The sequence below is a fragment of the Mandrillus leucophaeus genome, unplaced genomic scaffold, assembly GCF_000951045.1.
Source record: "Mandrillus leucophaeus isolate KB7577 unplaced genomic scaffold, Mleu.le_1.0 Scaffold129, whole genome shotgun sequence".
In the NCBI taxonomy this organism is placed as follows: domain Eukaryota; kingdom Metazoa; phylum Chordata; class Mammalia; order Primates; family Cercopithecidae; genus Mandrillus; species Mandrillus leucophaeus.
This window is the reverse complement of record NW_012101243.1, coordinates 2166462-2186703: the sequence shown is the minus strand read 5'-3', so window position 1 is coordinate 2186703 and position 20242 is coordinate 2166462. Positions and strand designations below refer to the sequence as shown.

General features: G+C 47.9%; 2 protein-coding genes across 7 annotated transcripts in view; one reads left to right on the top strand and one right to left on the bottom strand.

Annotated features, from left to right (window-relative positions):
• Positions 1-9310, top strand: part of ACSS2 (acyl-CoA synthetase short-chain family member 2) — a 63183-nt gene extending 53873 nt beyond the window's left edge. For all 4 annotated transcript variants that reach the window (XM_011972425.1, XM_011972424.1, XM_011972423.1 and 1 more), the window contains 10 exons: positions 1882-2052; positions 2362-2495; positions 2687-2819; positions 2901-2957; positions 3144-3224; positions 4701-4809; positions 7081-7149; positions 7488-7664; positions 8256-8330; positions 8466-9310. In XM_011972425.1, the coding sequence (XP_011827815.1) occupies positions 1882-2052; positions 2362-2495; positions 2687-2819; positions 2901-2957; positions 3144-3224; positions 4701-4809; positions 7081-7149; positions 7488-7664; positions 8256-8330; positions 8466-8593 (1134 nt within the window). In that variant the 3' untranslated portion in view covers positions 8594-9310. The remainder of the gene's footprint in view (positions 1-1881; positions 2053-2361; positions 2496-2686; positions 2820-2900; positions 2958-3143; positions 3225-4700; positions 4810-7080; positions 7150-7487; positions 7665-8255; positions 8331-8465) is intronic.
• A 464-nt stretch (positions 9311-9774) lies between these two features.
• GSS (glutathione synthetase) overlaps positions 9775-20242 on the bottom strand; it is a 30614-nt gene continuing 20146 nt past the window's right edge. For all 3 annotated transcript variants that reach the window (XM_011972417.1, XM_011972419.1, XM_011972418.1), the window contains exons 7-13: positions 18011-18091; positions 17830-17907; positions 16643-16709; positions 13258-13452; positions 12675-12756; positions 10736-10925; positions 9775-10293 (exon numbers count right to left, since the gene is read on the bottom strand). In XM_011972417.1, the coding sequence (XP_011827807.1) occupies positions 10170-10293; positions 10736-10925; positions 12675-12756; positions 13258-13452; positions 16643-16709; positions 17830-17907; positions 18011-18091 (817 nt within the window). In that variant the 3' untranslated portion in view covers positions 9775-10169. The remainder of the gene's footprint in view (positions 10294-10735; positions 10926-12674; positions 12757-13257; positions 13453-16642; positions 16710-17829; positions 17908-18010; positions 18092-20242) is intronic.

The following is a 20242-nucleotide window of genomic DNA, read 5'->3' as shown; positions in this document are numbered from 1 at the left end:
GAAACCCATAGATGTGGATTGGGTCTGGACATGCAGGGAAAAGTGCTTGGACCAAGATCTGTTGATTTATTTTACTGCTAACAGGGTCAGGTGCCCACCTCACCTGTAGGCTCTGACTAATTTTGCATTTCTGAATTGTGTGGTGTCCGCATCCCTGCTAATGAGCCTAGTCCCATAAGTACATATGTATGTATGTAGACCTGTGTGTGCATAGTCATTTGTCCAACAAAAATTGACTGAGTGCCAGGCACTTTGCTAGGTGTTAGGAGATACGGCAGGGGTCGGGAGAAAAGATGTTTCACTTTCTTCATAGATGTCACTATCTAGATGGGAAGACAGTAATCAAGTAAACAACTAAATAAAATAACAGGAAATATGTACTGTGTGGGAAAGAAACATGGTGTTGGGATCAATAATAATAGCAAGGTTGGAGGTGGGAATCTATCAGATACTGTTCAGGTAAAGCCTTTCCAAGAAGCTGACTTCTTGGAAAGAAGAAAGCTGAGAATTGAAGGATGGGAAGGGACCAGCCAAGTGTTCCTCCTTGGCCTGAGGCCAGGTGAGAGGAGTTCTGGGGTAGAGATCGGGGTAGGATGGCAGGGTGGTTGGAGTACTCAGTAAGCTTAGGTTCTGCTCCTGTTCTTTCTGTTCCATTCCACCCTTGAAGGGCCTTCTCTCCCTTCCTGTACTCCTACCTTCCCGTCCCACCTCATTCCCTCCAGAGGCAACATATGGGTGTATCTTGTCCCCATCTTGAGCTGTTCACAGTTCTTCCCTGCCCATCTCTGCAGATCTCATGGAACCAAGGGATTGACTTGTGGTGGCATGAGCTCATGCAAGAGGCAGGGGATGAGTGTGAGCCCGAGTGGTGTGATGCCGAGGATCCACTCTTCATCCTGTACACCAGTGGCTCCACAGGCAAACCCAAGGCAAGTGTGTGTGTGTGTGTGTGTGTGTGTGTGTGTGTGTATTATGTAGGGGTAAGAAGTAAGTTTCTGAGGAAACAAGTAATGAAATTATTTTTTTCCAACAACCCTGAGTTTTAGAAATGTAACATTGTCTTTTCTAAATCAAGTGAAGACATAAATCCTCCATCTATAGGTGGTGAGGCCCAGGGTGAGACAATTCAGGTGGAGGGTTTCATACAGCTGACATGGATATTCTTTCCCTATGCACACATGGTTTGGTTGAAGGAGATCTATTCTGTTAACTCAAGGCCAAGGGTGGGCACAGAGATCCCTCTCGGGCTTCTAAGACCATAACTCTTAGAGTTCAATTCCTTCCACATGGCACACTATTAACATGTAGTTCTCTGCCAGCACACACCGTGGGAACCAGAAACACTTAAGAAAACTCTGTTTCTTCCATTGACTTGAAAGCTATGTCACTCTACCTTCTGCCCACCCTACTCCTAAATTATCTCCATATGCTTTGGAATATCCCTCAATGAGCCTTTAGAAACACAGTTTTGGCCTCTCCTTCATAGAAATGGGGGTAGGGATGGAATAAACAAAGGGAATTATCTTTTTTTCCCACTCACTCTGATGGTGTGCAATTGAGTGTGTGGGCACATATACACAACAGAGGGACTATTAGTTATGAGTGTTCATGTGTGTGAGTGATGTGGGTGGCTCTGAAATACCATCTGAGGGTGCAGGTGTGAATGATGGACTGATAGACATCGTGTCATCAGGAGTGTGATCAAGGAGATGAGATGGGAGCATGGAGAAAAGGAGATGGAAGAGAGATGGATGCTGTGAAAAGGGTGCTGGCAGGGCTGAAATCCCTGAGGAGGATCTTCCTCCAGCTCTGTCCAGTCTCCATTTGGTGGTCAGTAGGGGTAGGTATGAAGCCCTAACCTGTTCCCCATTCTTCCCACAGGGTGTGGTTCACACAGTTGGGGGCTACATGCTCTATGTAGCCACAACCTTCAAGTATGTGTTTGACTTCCACGCGGAGGATGTGTTCTGGTGCACGGCAGACATCGGTTGGATCACTGGCCATTCCTATGTCACCTATGGGCCACTGGCCAATGGTGCCACCAGTGTTTTGGTGAGAAGGGAGCTGGGACCCATGGCCACCTGGCCTAGCTGGGGGATGGACAAGATGATCCTGGGTGACTACCTCCCAAGGCTTCTTGGTCTAGAGGGAGGGGGACTTATACAACCATCTGTTTCCTGGAGAAAGAGAAGTCCTGAGGGGGTTGCGTATCCTGACTAGGATGGTATCTTGGCTTGTCTGGTAAGGGAGTGAAGCTATGGTTGGTCAGAAAGGGCAAAATACTGAACATGAGGGAGTGGTAGGGGGATGAATAAAAGGACTATTAGGAAAGACTGGGAATGACCAGCCTTCATGGGTCAGTTTGAGGGGATTCCCACATATCCGGACGTGAACCGCCTGTGGAGCATTGTGGACAAATACAAGGTGACCAAGTTCTACACAGCACCCACAGCCATCCGTCTGCTCATGAAGTTTGGAGATGAGCCTGTCACCAAGTGAGACCCCTTCCCAGTTGCTGCCCCATGGGTATCCCTCAGAGCTGGGTGCTGGCCTTTGTACAGTCTCTTCCTTTCCATTGTCCCAACTCTCTGACCTGGAATAAGAGGACGGGGCAAGAGAAAAGCCTGGATATGTATGTCCTCCAGTAGAACTCAGAGCCTTCCTCTCTCCCATTCCCCTGTCCCAGGCATAGCCGGGCATCCTTGCAGGTGTTAGGCACAGTGGGTGAACCCATCAACCCTGAGGCCTGGCTGTGGTACCACCAGGTGGTAGGTGCCCAGCGCTGCCCCATCGTGGACACCTTCTGGCAAACAGAGACAGTGAGTGAAGGGTTCAGAAGGCTGGGGCCCAGGGACAATGTGGGAGGATTGACTCAAATTTCTCATCTCTGAATTCCCCAGGGTGGCCACATGTTGACTCCCCTTCCTGGTGCCACACCCATGAAACCTGGTTCTGCTGTGAGTGATGCTCCCCTGGCTGGTCTTGGGCTAGGCAGGGATGGTGTCTTGGGGCATTTGGCCTAGGTAGATAGTGGAGAACTGGACTGATAATGTGTGAAGAATTTGGGGTTCTGGGGCTCCTTGGGAGTTGGGTCAGAGTTGCCTCATTCCTCTTCTTGGGTTCTGTCTCCTGTTTGCTTCTAGACTTTCCCATTCTTTGGTGTAGCTCCTGCAATCCTGAATGAGTCTGGGGAAGAGTTGGAAGGTGAAGCTGAAGGTTATCTGGTGAGGCCCTGGCCCTTGGGAGTCTTTAAGGAGAGGGAGAAAGGGTCTGCCAAGGGTACTTTGCTTTAGAGTTAATAACCTAATCTCTCCTGGAGCTGCTTAGGACTGAAGTTTCATGACTGGAGGTTTGCTCACTGAGAGACCCTGGAGGGGACCCTGGATACTTTGCCTGCATCTCTTCCTTTTGGGCCATAAGTCTCCTAAGGGCCTTTTCAGAGTCGCTCAGATTCCTGATGGTACCTTTTTGGGTCTGGAAGACTTAGTCCCATCTTCTTTTGACAAATATTCTAGAGAAAGGAGGCTTTATAACATAGTGGAAAATCATGTAGGATCTGGAGTCACCCTGCCTGGGTTCAAATCCTAGCTCTGCCTCTTCTGTGACCTCAGATAAGTTACTTAACCCCTCTGAATCTAAATTTTCTAATTTGTAAAATAGGGTTTAAATGGTGCCTCTGGCTGGGCGCGGATGGCTCACACCTGTAATCCCAGCACTTTGGGAGGCTGAGGCACGCGGATCACCTGAGGCTAGGAGTGGAAGACCAGCCTGGCCAACATGGTGAAACCCCGTCTTTACTAAAAATGCAAAAAGTAGCTGGGCCTGGTGATGGATGCCTGTAATCCCAGCTACATGGGAGGCTGAGACAGGAGAATCACTTTAACCAGGGAGGTGGAGGTTGTATTGAGCCGAAATCGTGCCATTGCATCCCATCCCGGGCAGCAAGAGCAAAATTCCATCTCAAAAAAAATAGTGCCTTTGTCTTCTATGGCTGCTTGCTTGATTGAGTTAGATAATCCACGTGAAGGGATTAGTGGAGAAACTAACAATTAGTACTTGATAAACATTAGCTGTTGTGATTATTGTATTCATACTTGTAAGAGCCTCACCTGTCCCTTCAAACTCCCCCCCATTTCACTTTCCCAAGAGCAAGTTAGTAACAGGGGCAGGGTTTACATCCAGGCCTTCTGACTCAGCCTAGAATTCCATCCATTCCATCAATCTGCTGCCAAAGAATGCTACTGATTGGGCAATAATTATTTACTTGGTATGTGGGCACCACTTTTTTCAAATGACTGTTTTCATTTGTATCAAACTGGACTTGCTTTCCTCAAGGATTGCCCAAAAGGAGACACAAATTTACTAAACACTTATCAATAATAGTACACTGTGCTAGGCAATTTCCACATACTATTAATTTAATCCTCACAATAACTTTGGAAGACAGAAAGTATTTTCTCTGATTTACAGATGAGGATTCTGAAGCTCAGAGGGGTAAAGTTAGTTCTGTGAGGTCACCTAGCTAGTAAGTGGTAGAGCTGGGATTCCAAGCCAGGATCATCTATCTCCAAAGCCTGTATTTTCTCCTACTTCTCAGGAATGGCATTCAGGACACTTTCCCCCACGTTTAGAAAAGCTGTAATTATCTTCCAGTGAGACAGCATAGCAAATGTGATCACTGTCCCTTCTTCACTCCCCAGGTGTTTAAGCAGCCCTGGCCAGGGATCATGCGCACAGTCTATGGGAACCACGAACGCTTTGAGACAACCTACTTTAAGAAGTTCCCTGGATACTATGTTACAGGAGATGGTGAGCCTTAGCTATCCCCTTCTTGTACCTCCCACTAAGACATGTACCTTCCACTTACATTTTCAGGAAGAGTTGGTGTGTTGCTATAAAAGAATACCTGAGACTGGGTGATTTATGAAGAAAAGAGGTTTATTTTGGATCATCATTCTTCAGGCTGTAAAGGAAGCATGGTGCTGGCATCTGCTTCTGGTGAGGCCTCAGGTAGCTTCCAATCACAGCAGAAAGCGAAGGGAGAGCCAGTGTTTGACATGGCAAGAGAGGAAGCAAGGGAGAGAGGGAGGAGATGCCAGCCTCTTTTAAACAACCAGATCTTACATGAACTCATAGAGTGAGAACTCACTCATTACTGCAAGTGTAGCACCAAGCCATTCATGAGGGATCTGCTCCCCTGCCGCCCTGCCTTGACCAAAACACCTCCCACCAGGCCCTACCTCCAACACTGGGGATCATATTTCAACATGAGATTTGGAAGGGACAAACATCCAAACTATATCAGTTGGTTAGGGGTAAAGAAAATCAGAGAAGAATGTGTCCTACATGTCAGTATCTGGTATCTAGGCAGAGCTGCAAAGACTGTAATGGCAGGAATGAGTATAGCAGGAGGGGTCTCAGGATGTTGCCATCTGAACTTTGATGTATGAGGAAAGATGGACAATGTATGCTCCTGTGTTGAAAGAGATGGGGCATGTGGCAGTGCATGATTATTATGTCATGTTTGTCTTCATGGTTGGAGTCTGTGTTTGTCCATCTATCCATCTACCAATCCATTCATCCATAAGATCTGAGCACTGTGATCCTGTGCCTAGGCACTGATCTAAGCACAGGTGATATTATAATGAATAATGTAGTCAAAGTCTCTTTCCTCATGGGGATTCTAGTAAGGGGAGACAGACAAACCCAGCAAACTTAAATAAGCTTATCTTAGATAGAGATAAGTGCTATTAAGAAAAATAAACAGGGTAGCATGATAATGAGTGTGTGCAGGGATAGCTACTGTACACGGGATCGTCAGAGAAGAGTTCTCTGAAGTGACATTTGACCAGAGGCCTGAAGGGTGAGAAGGAAACAGGCATGGGGAAATCTAGAGTAACAGTGTTCTGTGTAGAGGGACGCAGCTTGAGATGTCTGAGGAATGCACTGAAGCCTGTGTGGCTGGAGCGTAGCAAGCAAAGGGAAGAATATTACGTGACACTGGAAACGTACGTAATATAAGGGAGGGTCTTGTGGGCCATGGTGAGGAGTCTGAATTTTATTCAAAGTACAGTGGGGTTTTTTTGTTTTTTTGTTTTTTTTTGAGACAGAGTCTCATTCTGTTGCCCAGGCTGGAGTGTGGTGGTGCGATCTCGGCTCACTGCAACCTCCGCCTCCGGGGTTCAAGTGATTCTTCTGCCTCAGCTTCTCGAGTAGTTGGGATTACAGTCGGGTGCCGCCACGCCTGGCTAATTTTTGTATTTTTAGTAGAGACAGCGTTTCACCATGTTGGCCAGGCTGGTCTCGAACTCCTGATCCACCCACCTTGGACTCCCAAAGTGCTGGGATTACAGGAGCGAGCCACCGCACCTGGCCACCTTTTGGGGTTTTAAGCAGGGGAGTGCTAAGAATTGATTCACTGTTTAGAAAATAACTTTGCCTGATTTATGGAGAATAGAGTTTGAGTATACTATTGCCATGGAACAAATTATCCCAAAAGTTGGCAGCTTAAAATAACAAATATTATCTCACACAGTTGCTGAGGATCAGGAGTCTGTGAACAGTTTAGATGGGTCATTCCCATTCTGGGTCTCTTGTGAGTTTCAGTCAAGCTGTTGGTAGGGACTGTAGTCACCTGAAGGTCTGACTGAGCCTGGAGGACCTACATTCATGCTCACTCGCATGGTTGTTAGCAGGAACCCTCAGTCCCTCACCTCACCATAGGACTACTCAAGATGTGGCAGCTGGCTTACCCTAGAGCAAATGATCTGAGACAATGCAACCAAGACAAGCTAGGTGTCTTCTACAACCTAATCTCAGAAGTGACATCCTATCACTTCTGGCAAATTCTGTTGATGACACAGACTAACCCGAGTACAATGAGAAAGAGGACTGCAGGGCTATGAATACCAAGAGGCAGAGATCAGTGGGGCCATCTTGGAGGCTGGCTACCACAGTGGGCAAGAGTGGAAGCAGGAAGACTTGTTAGAAGACTATTGCAGAGGGTGTGGCAGTTTGGTAATGTGGATCAGGTATCCTACCGTAGGGTTTTTATTTATTAGGCTTTGCATTTCTTCCCAGGCTGCCGGCGGGACCAGGATGGCTATTACTGGATCACTGGCAGGATTGATGACATGCTCAATGTATCTGGTGAGGGCCAGGGGCCACCTTCCCATCTTATTAACTCTGCTTCTCTGACAACACCCAGCCAAAGCCTTCTGCAAGAGCCCAGGAGTGTCCTTTGGCCAGACCATGTACTAAGCATAGTATTCAGTTCTGGGTCCAGGTTTTAGAGGAGTATTGAACACTGGAACGTGCCTAGAGTAGGGGAACTGGGATAGTGGGGTGACTGAAAGCATGTCATCTGAGGAGTGAATGAAGGGCCTTCTCCTTTTGACCAGACCAGGACTGCCCCATGGGTACAGATGAAGCAGGGGCTGGGGCAGAGGCTGAGATCTCTCTCATGGCGCTTTCTTTCCCTTGACAAGGACACCTGCTGAGTACAGCGGAGGTGGAGTCAGCACTTGTGGAACATGAGGCTGTTGCAGAGGCAGCTGTGGTGGGCCACCCTCATCCTGTGAAGGGTGAATGCCTCTACTGCTTTGTCACCTTGTGTGATGGCCACACCTTCAGCCCCAAGCTCACCGAGGAGCTCAAGAAGCAGAGTAAGGAGCCTCCCCGGGCAGGGACTATAGGGTCTGTCTTGGAGGCCCAGTTATCACTGCAAGTTGTTGGGGAGGGGCTAGAGCAAGCTGATCCCCAAACCACAAACAGATTCCAGGGGGTCCCATGGGCTGATTGCCCTTTACCTCTTCAGTCTTCACTAGTGTCCCACTAGGATAATAATAATAGCTAACATTTCTAGAATACTTTGTGCCACCACTAGGCTAAGTGCTTTAAATGAATTACCCCACTTAATCCCTAGAGTCACCTTCATTAAACAGATCTTATTGTTACCTTCATTCTAAAGATGATGAAACTGAGACTCATAGAAGTTAAGTCACTTGCCGAAGGCCACACTGCTAGAAAGGTGGCATTTAAACTCTAGCAGGCTCATCCTACAGCCTGAGTTCCATAAGATAAAATGGGAGAGTAAGGAGACAGTGTGTTGAGAGTGAGAGAAGCAGTGAACCTGAGGCTGTCTCTGTGCGTAGAGACTTGAGGAGGAAACAGGGAACAGAGCCATCTCTACTTTGGTTTTTTGAAAAGTCTGGCTAAGGGTGCTGAAGAAATGCTTGATGATTTATTGGTTACAGTTAGAGAAAAGATTGGCCCCATTGCCACACCAGACTACATCCAGAATGCACCTGGCTTGCCTAAAACCCGCTCAGGTATGTTCAGAGGCCTCCATGGATAGGGATGGGCTGAGGCCTGGTGGTGGTGGGGTATGTGTGGATGAAAGCCTTTGGCAGGGCTGGGGTGGGTCAGTGCTTTCACCAAGTAACTAAAGGTCTGTGGTCTCCCAGGGAAAATCATGAGGCGAGTGCTTCGGAAGATTGCTCAGAATGACTATGACCTGGGAGACACGTCCACTGTGGCTGACCCATCTGTCATCAGTCACCTCTTCAGCCACCGCTGCCTGACCATCCAGTGAACATGATCCTGACCTTTACCCAGGATTCCCCCTGCTCCAAACTTTGCCCATCCTCTTTGCCCCCTCAGGAGTGCTGAGGGCCAGCGCTGACCCACACTACCCTCCCTAGACCAGCTGTCTGGGACCAGAAACCAGCTTTGTCTCCGGGTGGAGACAACTTCCTGTGACTGCCAGGCAGAAGGGACAGGGCCCAGGTCAGCCTCGTCTGCTGTGCCCCCAGACTGCAGAGCTCTCAGAACCCAGGGATGAAAAGGCTACCTCTCCTACCCAAGTTAAGTGTTCAGAGAGGATGTGAGGGCCTCCACTGAAGCAGGGAGGCAGCTGTGTAATCCTATGTCAGCTCTCTTAGGAAGCACCAGTACTTATATTGGGCATGCACTTGCCCTTAAAAACAATAGTCTGTGAGTCCATATTTTGCTGCTTCTGTTCTGGGTCTGAATTCCCTTTTGTGCCAGATGCCAGTACTGTCCGCCCATTGGCTTCAGGGGCTGTGTGGGCAGATTCAGTATCCAGAGGGCATTCAGATCATTTGCTTTTTTGAAGGAGTAAATGTGTTTTGTTCCTAGGGCCAGAGGAGCTTGTCTTCCTTGTCCTCTGTTCCCACCCTCCCCTGAACAGAACCCAGCCCATGAGAGACATTCTCAGATGAAACTGTTTTCTTGCCTCAGTCAGGCTCAAGCCCTGTGGTTGTAGGAATAAAGCCTGTGATCTCAAGAAGTGGTGACTTGTTTTCCTAAGTATCTGTGCCCTGATGCTGTATATTCATTAGTGGCTCTGATTTGTGTGGCAGAAGGGAAGGGAGGGGTATTTCCTAGGACTACCCCCAATATCTTCCTTATAGAACTTTTGGTTTGGGCAGAGCCAAGGAGGCTTCACTGACAGGCCCTTTGACAAGCCCCTGAGCTAAGCAGGAAAGTGATTGAAGCCAGTTCACAACTGTTATGTCCCAACATGTTTGCCTTCCCTCCTGGGCTCCTGCCAGGGACTCTCATTCCTCCCTGTGATCCAGTAGGAGCATTAATGGGTGGCTAAGGATTGAAACTTCAGGGTTCCACCTGCAGAGTCCAGGTCTAGGGAGACCCTGATTACAGAACAGTCACTCCCCTGCTCTAATACATCTTAAGTGGGCTAACGTAGATTACAGCTCCCACCTCCCCTCTATGCACAAAGTAAGGAATCACTGAATCAGCAATGCAGTTTTATTTAAGGCAGAATTAGGGAAAGGCTATGCCCCTCCACTCCCCATCCTCCTACCACTCAGTCCTAGCCCAAGTCAGGCACTGGAATCTGCTGAAAAGGCTGATGAGGGGCTGATGGGAGTGGGGCAGGGTTCATGGACCTTTACCTCAGAGCAGCTTCCCCTCAGCTGTACCCACACCCCCAGGATTTGGGGGCCTCTAGATCTCATCTAAGGGAAACACAGCTTTTCTGGTCCTCAGATGGAGAGCTGGGGGAAGGTACCAGTATTTACCCTTCCATAAAGACTTTGGAGGTCTTTAGGAGGATACCCCTCAGGGGGGCTAGGAAAGGAATGACAAATATAGAGGATAGAAGGTCCCATGGCCTGGTTGTGCCCTCACATGGGGTATGGGTTGTCCAGGACTGCCACTCCTGCTGCCACACCACCATCTGCATGCTCGATGGCTTTGGTTCGAAGTAGGTGCCCCACGTGCTTGTTCATCACGAGTGTCTTTTCCTGCCTATAGAAATGGAGGCAGGAGACACACATCACCTGGACTCAGCCCCAAACCCAGGACCTTCCCTGGTCCCAGTTGAGCAGTACATGGGTAACTGACTATACCCAAGAAAGTGCTAGGATTTTAGAGTCTCTATTCCTCTCTGGAGTCTCCTTCTAGTCCTAGATTGTCAAACCATGTGTTCTGAATCCTCTTGGTGCTATTTGGAGTTTGCTTCACGGTTGCAGAGGACTTCTCATCAGGGCTTCATCTGATACCCTGGTGAGGTGGGCAGGTCTTGTGTCCTTGGCCTCATTTAATAGATAAAGAAACAGGCAATAAAGCTAGGGATTGGCAGAGCTGGCACTGAAGCCCAGGTTCCTGACTCTTTCCAGTGTTCCCCTCTAGGCTCACTTGGCTGGCACTCTTACGAGCAGGTAGTGGAAAGAGCTTCTGATTCACTCACCTGACATAGACCCCAAAGATGCCCAGCTCTGAAATGCACTGGACCACTTGGGCAGGGCTGCCAGGCCGTAGCAGGCAATTCTCAAAAGGCTCAGGTTCGATCTTCTCCATGAGGATGTAGGAGGCCCTCTCCTCACTGTCCTTCAGCTGTTTCAGGGCCTGTACCATTTCCTCCCCATATAGGTTGTTACCTGCAATGAAACTGGCCAGTCACCCTGGACCCTCTGCCTACCTCCTCCATCCCATGCCCTCACTTTTGAGGCCACATGGGCAAGTCAGCAGCCTCAGTTCCTGGCATCCACTCAGTGAAGCCAGGGCATATCTGGCTCCCCAGGAGGGAAGCTTACTTTGACAGGAGAGCCCTTACTCATGCAGTGAACACATCTTCCACTACACTGTTCCGCCCTGGTTCGCCTCCTACCTACAGCTGTTCCTTCTCAAGCTCCATTACTGGCTCCTTCTCTTAAATGCTGGGGTCCCAGGGGAATTGGTCCTCCATGCTTACTCTCTCCTCCATGTGCCTTTTCCCAGGGAGATCTCTCATATTCCTGAGGCTCCATCTATACCCTAAAAATTGTTAACTTCCGGTCGGGCGCGGTGGCTCATGCCTGTAATCCCAGCACTTTGGGAGGCTGAGGTGGGCGGATCATGAGGTCAAGAGATCGAGACTATCCTGGCCAGTATGTAAAACCCCGTCTCTACTAAAAATACAAAAATTAGCTGGGTGTGGTGGCGCACACCTGTAGTCCCAGCTACTCAGGAGGCTGAGGCAGGAGAATCACTTGAACCTGGGAGGTGGTGGTTGCAGTGAGCTGAGATCATGCCACTGCACTCCAGCCTGGTGACAGAGCGAGACTCCATCTCAAAAAAAAAAAAAAAAAAAAATTGTTAACTTCCAAATCTTTAATGCAGGCTCCCTGCTTAGACACCATATGACTGGCCCCCAAACAAACTCAACTTGTCCAAGCAGAACTTATTACTTCTGCCTAAACCTGCCCCTCTTGGACCTTCCCACCCCCAATCAGGCAAAAAGCACCCTTGAGTCATATTTAACTCCTCCCTTCCACTATCCTCTCACTATCTAGGACATGTCTCTCCAGTCGGCCCCACAGTCATAGCCCTAGCTCAGGCCTCTACGTTGCTCTCCTGAACAACTGTATCAGCCTCTTCCATGGTCTCTGCTACCAATGTCTCCCCTCATTCCAGCACATCTTCTACAATGCAGAAACTTTGTAAGTTTTGCGAGTTCCCAGCACTGCTAACCACTTGAGTCCTGGATCAATGTGTCCCTTCCAGGCTTAAAACTCTCTAATGGCCTCCCACTGCCCTTAAGATAAAATCCAATTTCTCAGTATATATTCAAGGCCCTTTATAATCAGGATGCAAACCATTTTTCCAGCCTAAATCTCTGTCCCCTCCCAGCTCCCCCTCCAGCCTCACCAGTTTCTCATTAACCTCCAGACATCCCACACTTCCATGGCCCAGTGCCTCGGCTTGAGGTTGTCCCTGTTGTATGAAACACTCTTCCTCCTTTCCATCTGGGAAATTCCTACCCACCTCTTAAGACAAAGATTAAAAACTTCCTCTCCTCTGGAGAGGCAGACATGACCCCTGACCTCAAGGAGTTTCAAATTAGAAAGGAAAACAGACATGTATTCTCTCCAATCTCCTAATATGACCCTACCCCACTTCCCAACAATTTACCCACAGGCCCCTCAGGTTGAAGTTGTCCAAACCCTTCAATGCTGGTTAATCAGGTTCCCCTGTGCTCCGGGACTTGGTCACAGGGTCTTAGGCAACACTGTTCAACATGTGGCCTGTGTCAGTTCCAATAGTATCCCCCATGCTTGGGACTGTGCTCAGAGTAAGTGCCCATGAGCACTGGCCACAGCCTGCTAGTCCCTTTCATTGAGGAGCCCTGCAAAGGGGGATCCACCTACCTCCACCCTCTCTCTGGGGCTTCAGCACGAACCGGCTAGGAGAAGCAAGGGCCTTGGCGATGGCCTGGTCCCCTTCTTCACCCTAGAAGGAGGCAGAAAGCAGTTAGCAGAAGTTTAAAGGCTAAAGAGGCAAGAGCTTAGGTCCAGCTGGTTGTGCAGAGCAGCATCAGAGGAGGAGCAGGAGGGAGAACAGCCATAAATTCCTTCAGGTGGGATGCTACTATCTGGATGACACTCCCAACAAACCCCCTGCAGCAACCGATGCAATGAGAACAGGCCTTTCTTTAGCAACAGCTCAGGGCTCTGCAGCAGGCACCCTGGTACGTTTCTTAGTTCTTGCTATCTGACTTAGTCCCTTCCCTCTGGTTGCCATCCTCATCTCTACCTTTGCTGAGGGAGCTTACAATGGATTCCAGTCCCCATCCTTCCATTATGAGGCTGCTCTTCTGCTCAGAGTTCTAGGGGTTCTCCAGAGCATCACCAACCCTTGTCACAATGCCAGCTCCACCCTCCCCAACACATTGAACTCTAGGTCTCTGCCACCTACGAGGCCTGTGGTAGGAGAAACGGGCTGCCCACATACCATGTCCAGTGAGTAGAGGCCAGCAAAGGTGGCACGGAGGCGAGCCACAGCCTCAGGCTGGCCAGGGAGCAACATCTCCAGCATGCCCGGCCTGCTCAGCTCCTGCTGCACCTTCTTAGTCCCAGCCAGCTGGGTGGCAATGTCTGGGCACTTGGCAGCACATGACCTCTCCAGCAGTAGACGTGCTTCCCAGTTCTGCAGAGGGAAGAAGACAAAAGGAATTCGACTTTATTTTACCTCAGCTGATGCTTACTGAACACCCATTAGGTGCCAGGTATCATGATTTATATCTTCACACTCATTATCACTCAGGATCATTATAACATCCTTGTGAGCCAGGTGTGATATGTTATAGTTATATATCATTGTGCCAGACTGTGAGCCCCCGCAAAGGCAAGAATTCCCCTATCTGTGGGAAACAATAGGTGTAAGGATGTAGAAAAACTGATGAGTAGGCTTGAAGGAGGTAGAACACTTGTCTATGTGCTCAGCTTCCCACTGTGTTCCATACTCCTTACCATGGCCTTTAAGATCCTTCAGGAGCTGGCTCCTGTCTACTTTTTCAACCTTGTACCATCCCTGACTCCTAGTCTCCATCATTCTAGCCACACAGGCCTGGCATTCCTTAAATCACAAAGCTCTTTCCCTCCTCAGGGCCTGCAGTGCTTTTCCCTCAACCTGAAACCCCCTTCCTTTTGGCTTTTCCTATGCATAGGTGGATCCTTACCATCCTTACATCTCAGCTCAATGTCAGTTTTTCAGAGAAGGCTTCCCTGTCCACTCTATTTAATGTGAATTTCCCATAATTCTCTCTTTTCACCCAGTTGTTTCACTGAAAGCAGTTACCTGAAACTAAAACACACACATGCATACATGCGTGCACATGCACACACACACGCACACAAACACACACACACAAATCCCAATTTTTTTTTTCTATTTTTGTTTACTTTTTTTTTTCTTTTGAGATGGGGTCTTGCTCTGTCACCCAGGCTGGAGTGCAACGGCGCAATCTTGGCTCACTGCAACCTCCACCTCCCGGGCTCAAGCGATCCTCCCTCCTCGGCCTCCCAAGTAGCTGAGACTACAGGTGCACGCCACCACACCCAGCTAATTTCTGTATGTTTTGTAGAGATGGAGTTTTGCCATATTGCCCAGGCTGGTCTCGAACTCCTGAGCTCATGCAATCCACCCACCTAGGCCTCCCAAAGTGCTGAGATTACAGGTATGAGCCACCATAAATGACTATATTTTTGTTTACTTTCTGATGCCCATTTCTCTGACCAGACTATGAGCTTCACAGCACAGGGCTCTTATCATTTTCCTCATTTTCCGTTGTATCTCCAGTGTCTAACACAGTTCCTGGCACTTTGTAGATGCTTAATAAATATTTGTTGTTGTTGCTGAATAAGGTGAAATTTGAGTGGGGTTCTGAAGGACAGGTAGAGCCAGTCAAGTGAGACTCAATAGGGAAGGGATACTCAGACTAAGATAATATGAACAAAGGCCTCAAGTGGGTGATCACAGGATGAACAGTTTACTACCACAGGAGCTGAGGGTATAAAAGGCAAGGAAGCAGCAGGGGATCATGCCTCCCAACTCTGGTTCCCATTCTCATGCAATGGGGAGACAGTCTTTCCTTGGCTCCAGACCACTGCAAACTGCACACAGCAGGATCAGGTCTCTCCTGTGACCCCCACCCAATGCTGTCCTTACTTTGATACTACTGGTTCACCTGCAGCACTTTCACCCGATCTTCATCAATAATCCCGGGAGCTCAACTACTAGTCTGGCATTCCACACAGAATGATAGGTGACCAGAACATCAGACATAAACCCAGAGAAATACTCCATTATGTTAGAAGCAGGAAAGCAAAACCAAAGATAAGCAAGGACTTGCCCAGGGTCACCTAGCAAGTCACTAAGCCTTCTAGATCTCTCTCCATGTCTAAACCTGCTCTGAGCTGCTCAGTTCTCTAAAAATGTCTACCTCTTGGCCAGGCGTGGTGGCTAACACCTGTAATCCCAGCACTTTGGGAGGCCAAGGTCGGCAGATCACAAGGTCAGGAGTTCAAGACCAGCCTGGCCAACATGGTGAAACCCTGTCTCTAGTAAAAATTAAAAAAATTAGCTGGGTGTGGTGGCGCGTGCCTGTAATCCCAACTACTCAGGAGGCTGAGGCAGGAGAATTACTTGAAACTGGAAGTCAGAGGTTGTAGTGAGCCGAAATCGCACCACTGCACTCCAGCCTGGTCGACAAGAGCAAAACTCTGTCTCAAAAAAAAAAAAAGCCTACCTCTTTAAACACTACTTTCCTTCCTTGTTATCTCAAATTCTTCTAAGTTTTCTTTGTCCTGTTTTGAAATCCAGACCTATTTTTCCAATAGACAGTTTATTTCTCCTGTAGTCAGCAAGTAGCCACTACTGCTAACCACCTATCTAAAGAAAAGGATGTTCTATCGAGATGTCACCTCTGTAGAGCTTCCCTATACGGAGCTCAACCCTGAGGGGGGTCCTAAATGAATTATAGACCTAGAAGGAGCCCCCTCAGTTTTCTAGTGTAGCTCCCCCAGCTCACAGAAACAGACCTAGAAAGGGTCAGGAACCTGACCATCATCACACAGAGGCAGTCAAGCTCATGACCTCCAGCTCACTGCTCATGGTATTTCTAAACTTATTTCCTCCTTTATCATCTCCCAGCTGAGAGCAGAGCTTCTTAGCCTCTCTATGATGTGGATGTTAGGAGCAGAGGAGAAGAATGGGAATACCATCGGCCTGAAAGTCAGAAAACCTGGGAACTTCCTATGGGGCCTTAGAGAAGCCTCTCCATCTCTCTAAATGTTAGTTTCTCCATCTGTATAATGGGGATAATTATATGCCTCACCGAGTGGTTGTGAGGGTTAAATGAAATAATGGATGTGGAAAGTAATGAAACTACATGGTAGGATAGCAAAATGAGGTGATATTACTGTCATTAACATGAATGAGGAGATTATAAAACTTTCTGATTCAGATAAAGGAAAGGTAAGAGTTGGCAGAAAAAAAATGGTCAGCAGTATGCTGGAACTGGCTTACATCAACTAGTGAGAGCTGATTGTTGTCAAACATTTGCCAGCACATCTCTGGAAACAGTGTAAATGGCTGAAGCTCTGTGGATTCCTGAGGATTCAAATTCTAGAAGACTGTGTTCAAATTCTAAAAGACTGTGTAGAGTGAGAGGTAGCAAAAGCCTTGAGGGAAGATAAGGAGGCTCTAGCAGCAAGCTCCCTGAGAAAGAAGTGAAGTGAGGACTTGGAAAACTCAGTTGTTATAAGCCCGAATTGGGTCTCTGTGGAGCTCTTGTGGGTCCCAGGAGGCAAAGAATGGTCTCACAGAAAATACCAACCTGTAGACTGTACTGACGAGGCATGTAGCCATCCCGGAAGTAAACCACAGCAATTTCCTGGCCATCCCTGGAACACAGGATGGAGAAAGCTGCTGTGTTAAATTATAACTGATATGTTCAGTGGTTCAATCTATTTCAGGGTGCATCAGGATGAATTTGGCTTTTTCAAAATTCAGCCCACAAGTGGGAGCCTGGTCAGGGGTTCATTGGAACCAGTGAAAGTAGATATCCACACTACCAGGGCTTCCACTGAAAACAGGGAGGTATGCCATACGGAATACTTGAGAATATTCTAGATTTAGAGTCATTCTAAGAAGGCCAGAAGGAAAAAGAAGGTCACTAGAATCAAATTTGCTAAACGCATAAAAATGTTGGCTCGAAATTGCCGAGCAGCAGAATCATACTGCCATGTGTAGTAAAACACACTTTGTATTTCCACTGCTTAAAGCAGCTAAAACCAGACTGAAAAACATTTTCAATGGCGGGGGTGAAGGTGGAAATGAAAACATGTAAAATGATGAGTCTGATTAAGGCATAGACTTTTAAAAACATCTTTTCCTTTTCTTTGACCTATTTGATATTGTCTAGTTTATCTGAAAAGTAAATTAACTACTTTGTTTTGTTATGATAAAAGCACATTTTGAAAAACAGTGAGTGGTGGTGTGAAATTCCATGGACAGTTTTAATTTTAACAATCACCAAGTTCTAGGTCTAAATATATGTGCTGCAATGCTACCCAAATATGTAGCACTAAATCTACCTGGTGGTGGCCCCTAGAGAGGAAAAGACTTGGCTTGGAACACAAATTCGGGCCTGAGCTCAGACAGTGGCATCCAGACCAATCACAGAATGAGCCAGCTGCTCCTCTTCCTCCCTCACTGCCCAGCTCAGCTTCTCAGGCCTGACTTCACCTTACTAAGAGGGGCAAGATAACTTTTGGGAACTTAGGGCATATGAAAACTAAGATGATCTCTAAGGAGACCCTGATCCAGAATGTCAACAGTTCTGATAGAAGCAGAGAGTGGCTGGCTTTCTCCAAAATTTCCTGGGAGGATGAGATATTTCAGAAATTATGAGAGAAGGAAGCAAGCCATCACATCTCCCCGAAGAAAGAATCATTTTAGGGAAGAGAGTGGCAGGATGAGCTTCATAAACCAGCCTTCCACTGAATTCTTGGGAATGCTTACACAAACAGCCTTCGGTCTTGGTCCAGAGACCCCTTTTCAGAGATATCTTCAAATGTTCGTCGGATCACATGGATGTTCCTGGGAAAAACGGGCAAGAGCCAGAGGGAATGGATGCTATGTTCTGAGTGTCCCACCCCCAGTCCTGGAGCCACAGGTAGAAGTCCCCCTTACCTTTACTTACCTGGCCAGTAGCTCATTTTCTATGGCACGCTGGTCAAATATGTTTCTTTCCTTCTCTTGAGCAATCAGTAGCACCAGAGCACTGGGGAAAGAGCACAGGTGGCCCGAGGCTACTATAGAACTTGTTCTTCCTTTGTTTCTCCCCTCAACCACCCCACCGCCACACCTCCTGGAATAAGAGTAAGAACAAGGCTTCCCTGAAAGAACAGATATGTTCCCTCTCTCGGAAACCTTGGAATTACCTAAGGCATAGACACCTGATGCTATCACATATGAGTTCCTGAAAATAGAAAACTTCAAAAATGAAGATGCCCCTGACCCTTCTCCAGTGGGCGGATGAAATATTGTAATGATGTCATGAGTCGATGAATTTCTGTGCAAATTAAAATGTAGATTTAAAACCATCTCAAAAACCCAAGAAGCCTTTTTCTTAGAACTTAACATAATTCTAACATCTTTCTGGAAGAATAAACAAGTGGGAGTATTGAGGAACATTTTGTAAAAGAACAATGCAGGGGGTCGGGGGCTAATGGCTCTATTACTAGATTGTAAAGGATACAATAAAGGAGTGTGGTTCTTACACGAAATGGAACCCTACAGAAACCCACAGGGCCAACTACAAACAACTACATTATCTCCTGGGCCTCCCAAGATTCCTGTGATGTACACAGGGCCACGTTTGATCTCATAGTATTAATGAGATCACTAGGGCTTATGTGGCTTCTTCCTCTCTGACTATTCACGTATTTCTTAAAGAGGCAGGGGCTTGAGGACTCAGGGAAAAGCTTATGCCAGGGAACTATCTGTTTGGCTGCCAGCTAACACATTTCCATTGTCAAAGACAGGTCCAGTCCCCTAACAGATTCCTAGGGTGAATGCTCAGCAGTACCAAACTCCATTTTTTTTCTTTTACATTTTATTTTATTTATTTTTTTGAGGCGGAGTCTCCCTCTGTCACCCAGGCTGGAGTGCAGTGGCACAATCTAGGCTCACTGCAACCTCACCTCCTGGGTTCCAGCGATTCTCCTGCTTCAGCCTCCCAGGTAGCTGGGATTATAGGTGTGCGCTACCATCCCTGGCTAATTTTTGTAGTTTGAGTAGAGATAGGGTTTCACCATGTTGGCCAGGCTGGTCTCGAACTCCTGACCTCAGGTGATACGCCCACCTCGGCCTCCCAAAGTGTTAGCATTACAGGTGTGAGCCACCGTGCTCAGCCTACAAACTCCATGTTTGCTGTGACTATACTGCTTTGTGCCTGTGGCTTCTTCCTGAGACCTATGGAACCCTAGGCTTTGGCTTAGGATTCTAAGTGTATATTCCCTGACCTCCTCTACTTAACCTTTCTTGTCTATCTCTGCTTCTCCTGACCTTGGCAGAACCTCTTGGACTAAACTCTGTTTGCCTGACTCCTTTCTGCTTAGCCAAAATATAGGTCTTAGTAAGTCCCCTCTCCTGGTCTGCCTGAAATCTCATGAGGTCAGACGTGACATTAAGCTGAGTCTTGGCTTTGAGTTGAGTGCCTGAGAGATAAACTAAAAGTGGTGCACTCACAAGTCATCTTGCCCTGAGACTGCCCTAAGGGCCAATGGCTTTGCTCTTCACTTTGTAGCCTAAACTGTCCCGTGCATGGGTGAGGGTGTGTATGGGAGGGTGGCAGTTGGCCCAGGCTGGCCCACCTCCAAAAAGAGGCGGAGGAGGAAGGCTGGCAGCTGGAGGTTAAAGAGGAACTGCACGCTCCAGCTAATTAAGTCAGCCTGCCAACTGCTAAACAATCAGAATCGGGCTCAGAAAACGTATTTGACCTCTCCTGCCTTCAGTTCTGAGCAGTTCTGAGCAGTCTGTTTCCTAGTAGGAAAGTTGTCAGCTAAGGAAGGTGACCTGACAATAGCATGCTGGCTGGGGGTGAGGACCCCTGAGTGCTAGTCCTGGCTCTGCCAGTGACTTGTAGTGTGTCTTGGTAATTGACTTGGGTAAGGCAATTTCGTTCCTTGGGCCCTGGGTTTCCCGTCTATAAAATAAGGGTGTTATGGCCGGGTGTGGTAGCTCACGCCTATAGTCCCAGCACTTCGGGAGGCCGAGGCGGATGGATTGCCTGATGTTGGGAGTTCGAGACCAGCCTGACCAACATGGAGAAACCCTGTCCCTAATAAAAATACAAAATTAGCCAGTCGTGGTGGTGGGCGCCTGTAATCCCAGTTACTCGGGAGGCTGAGGCAGGAGAATCGCTTGAACC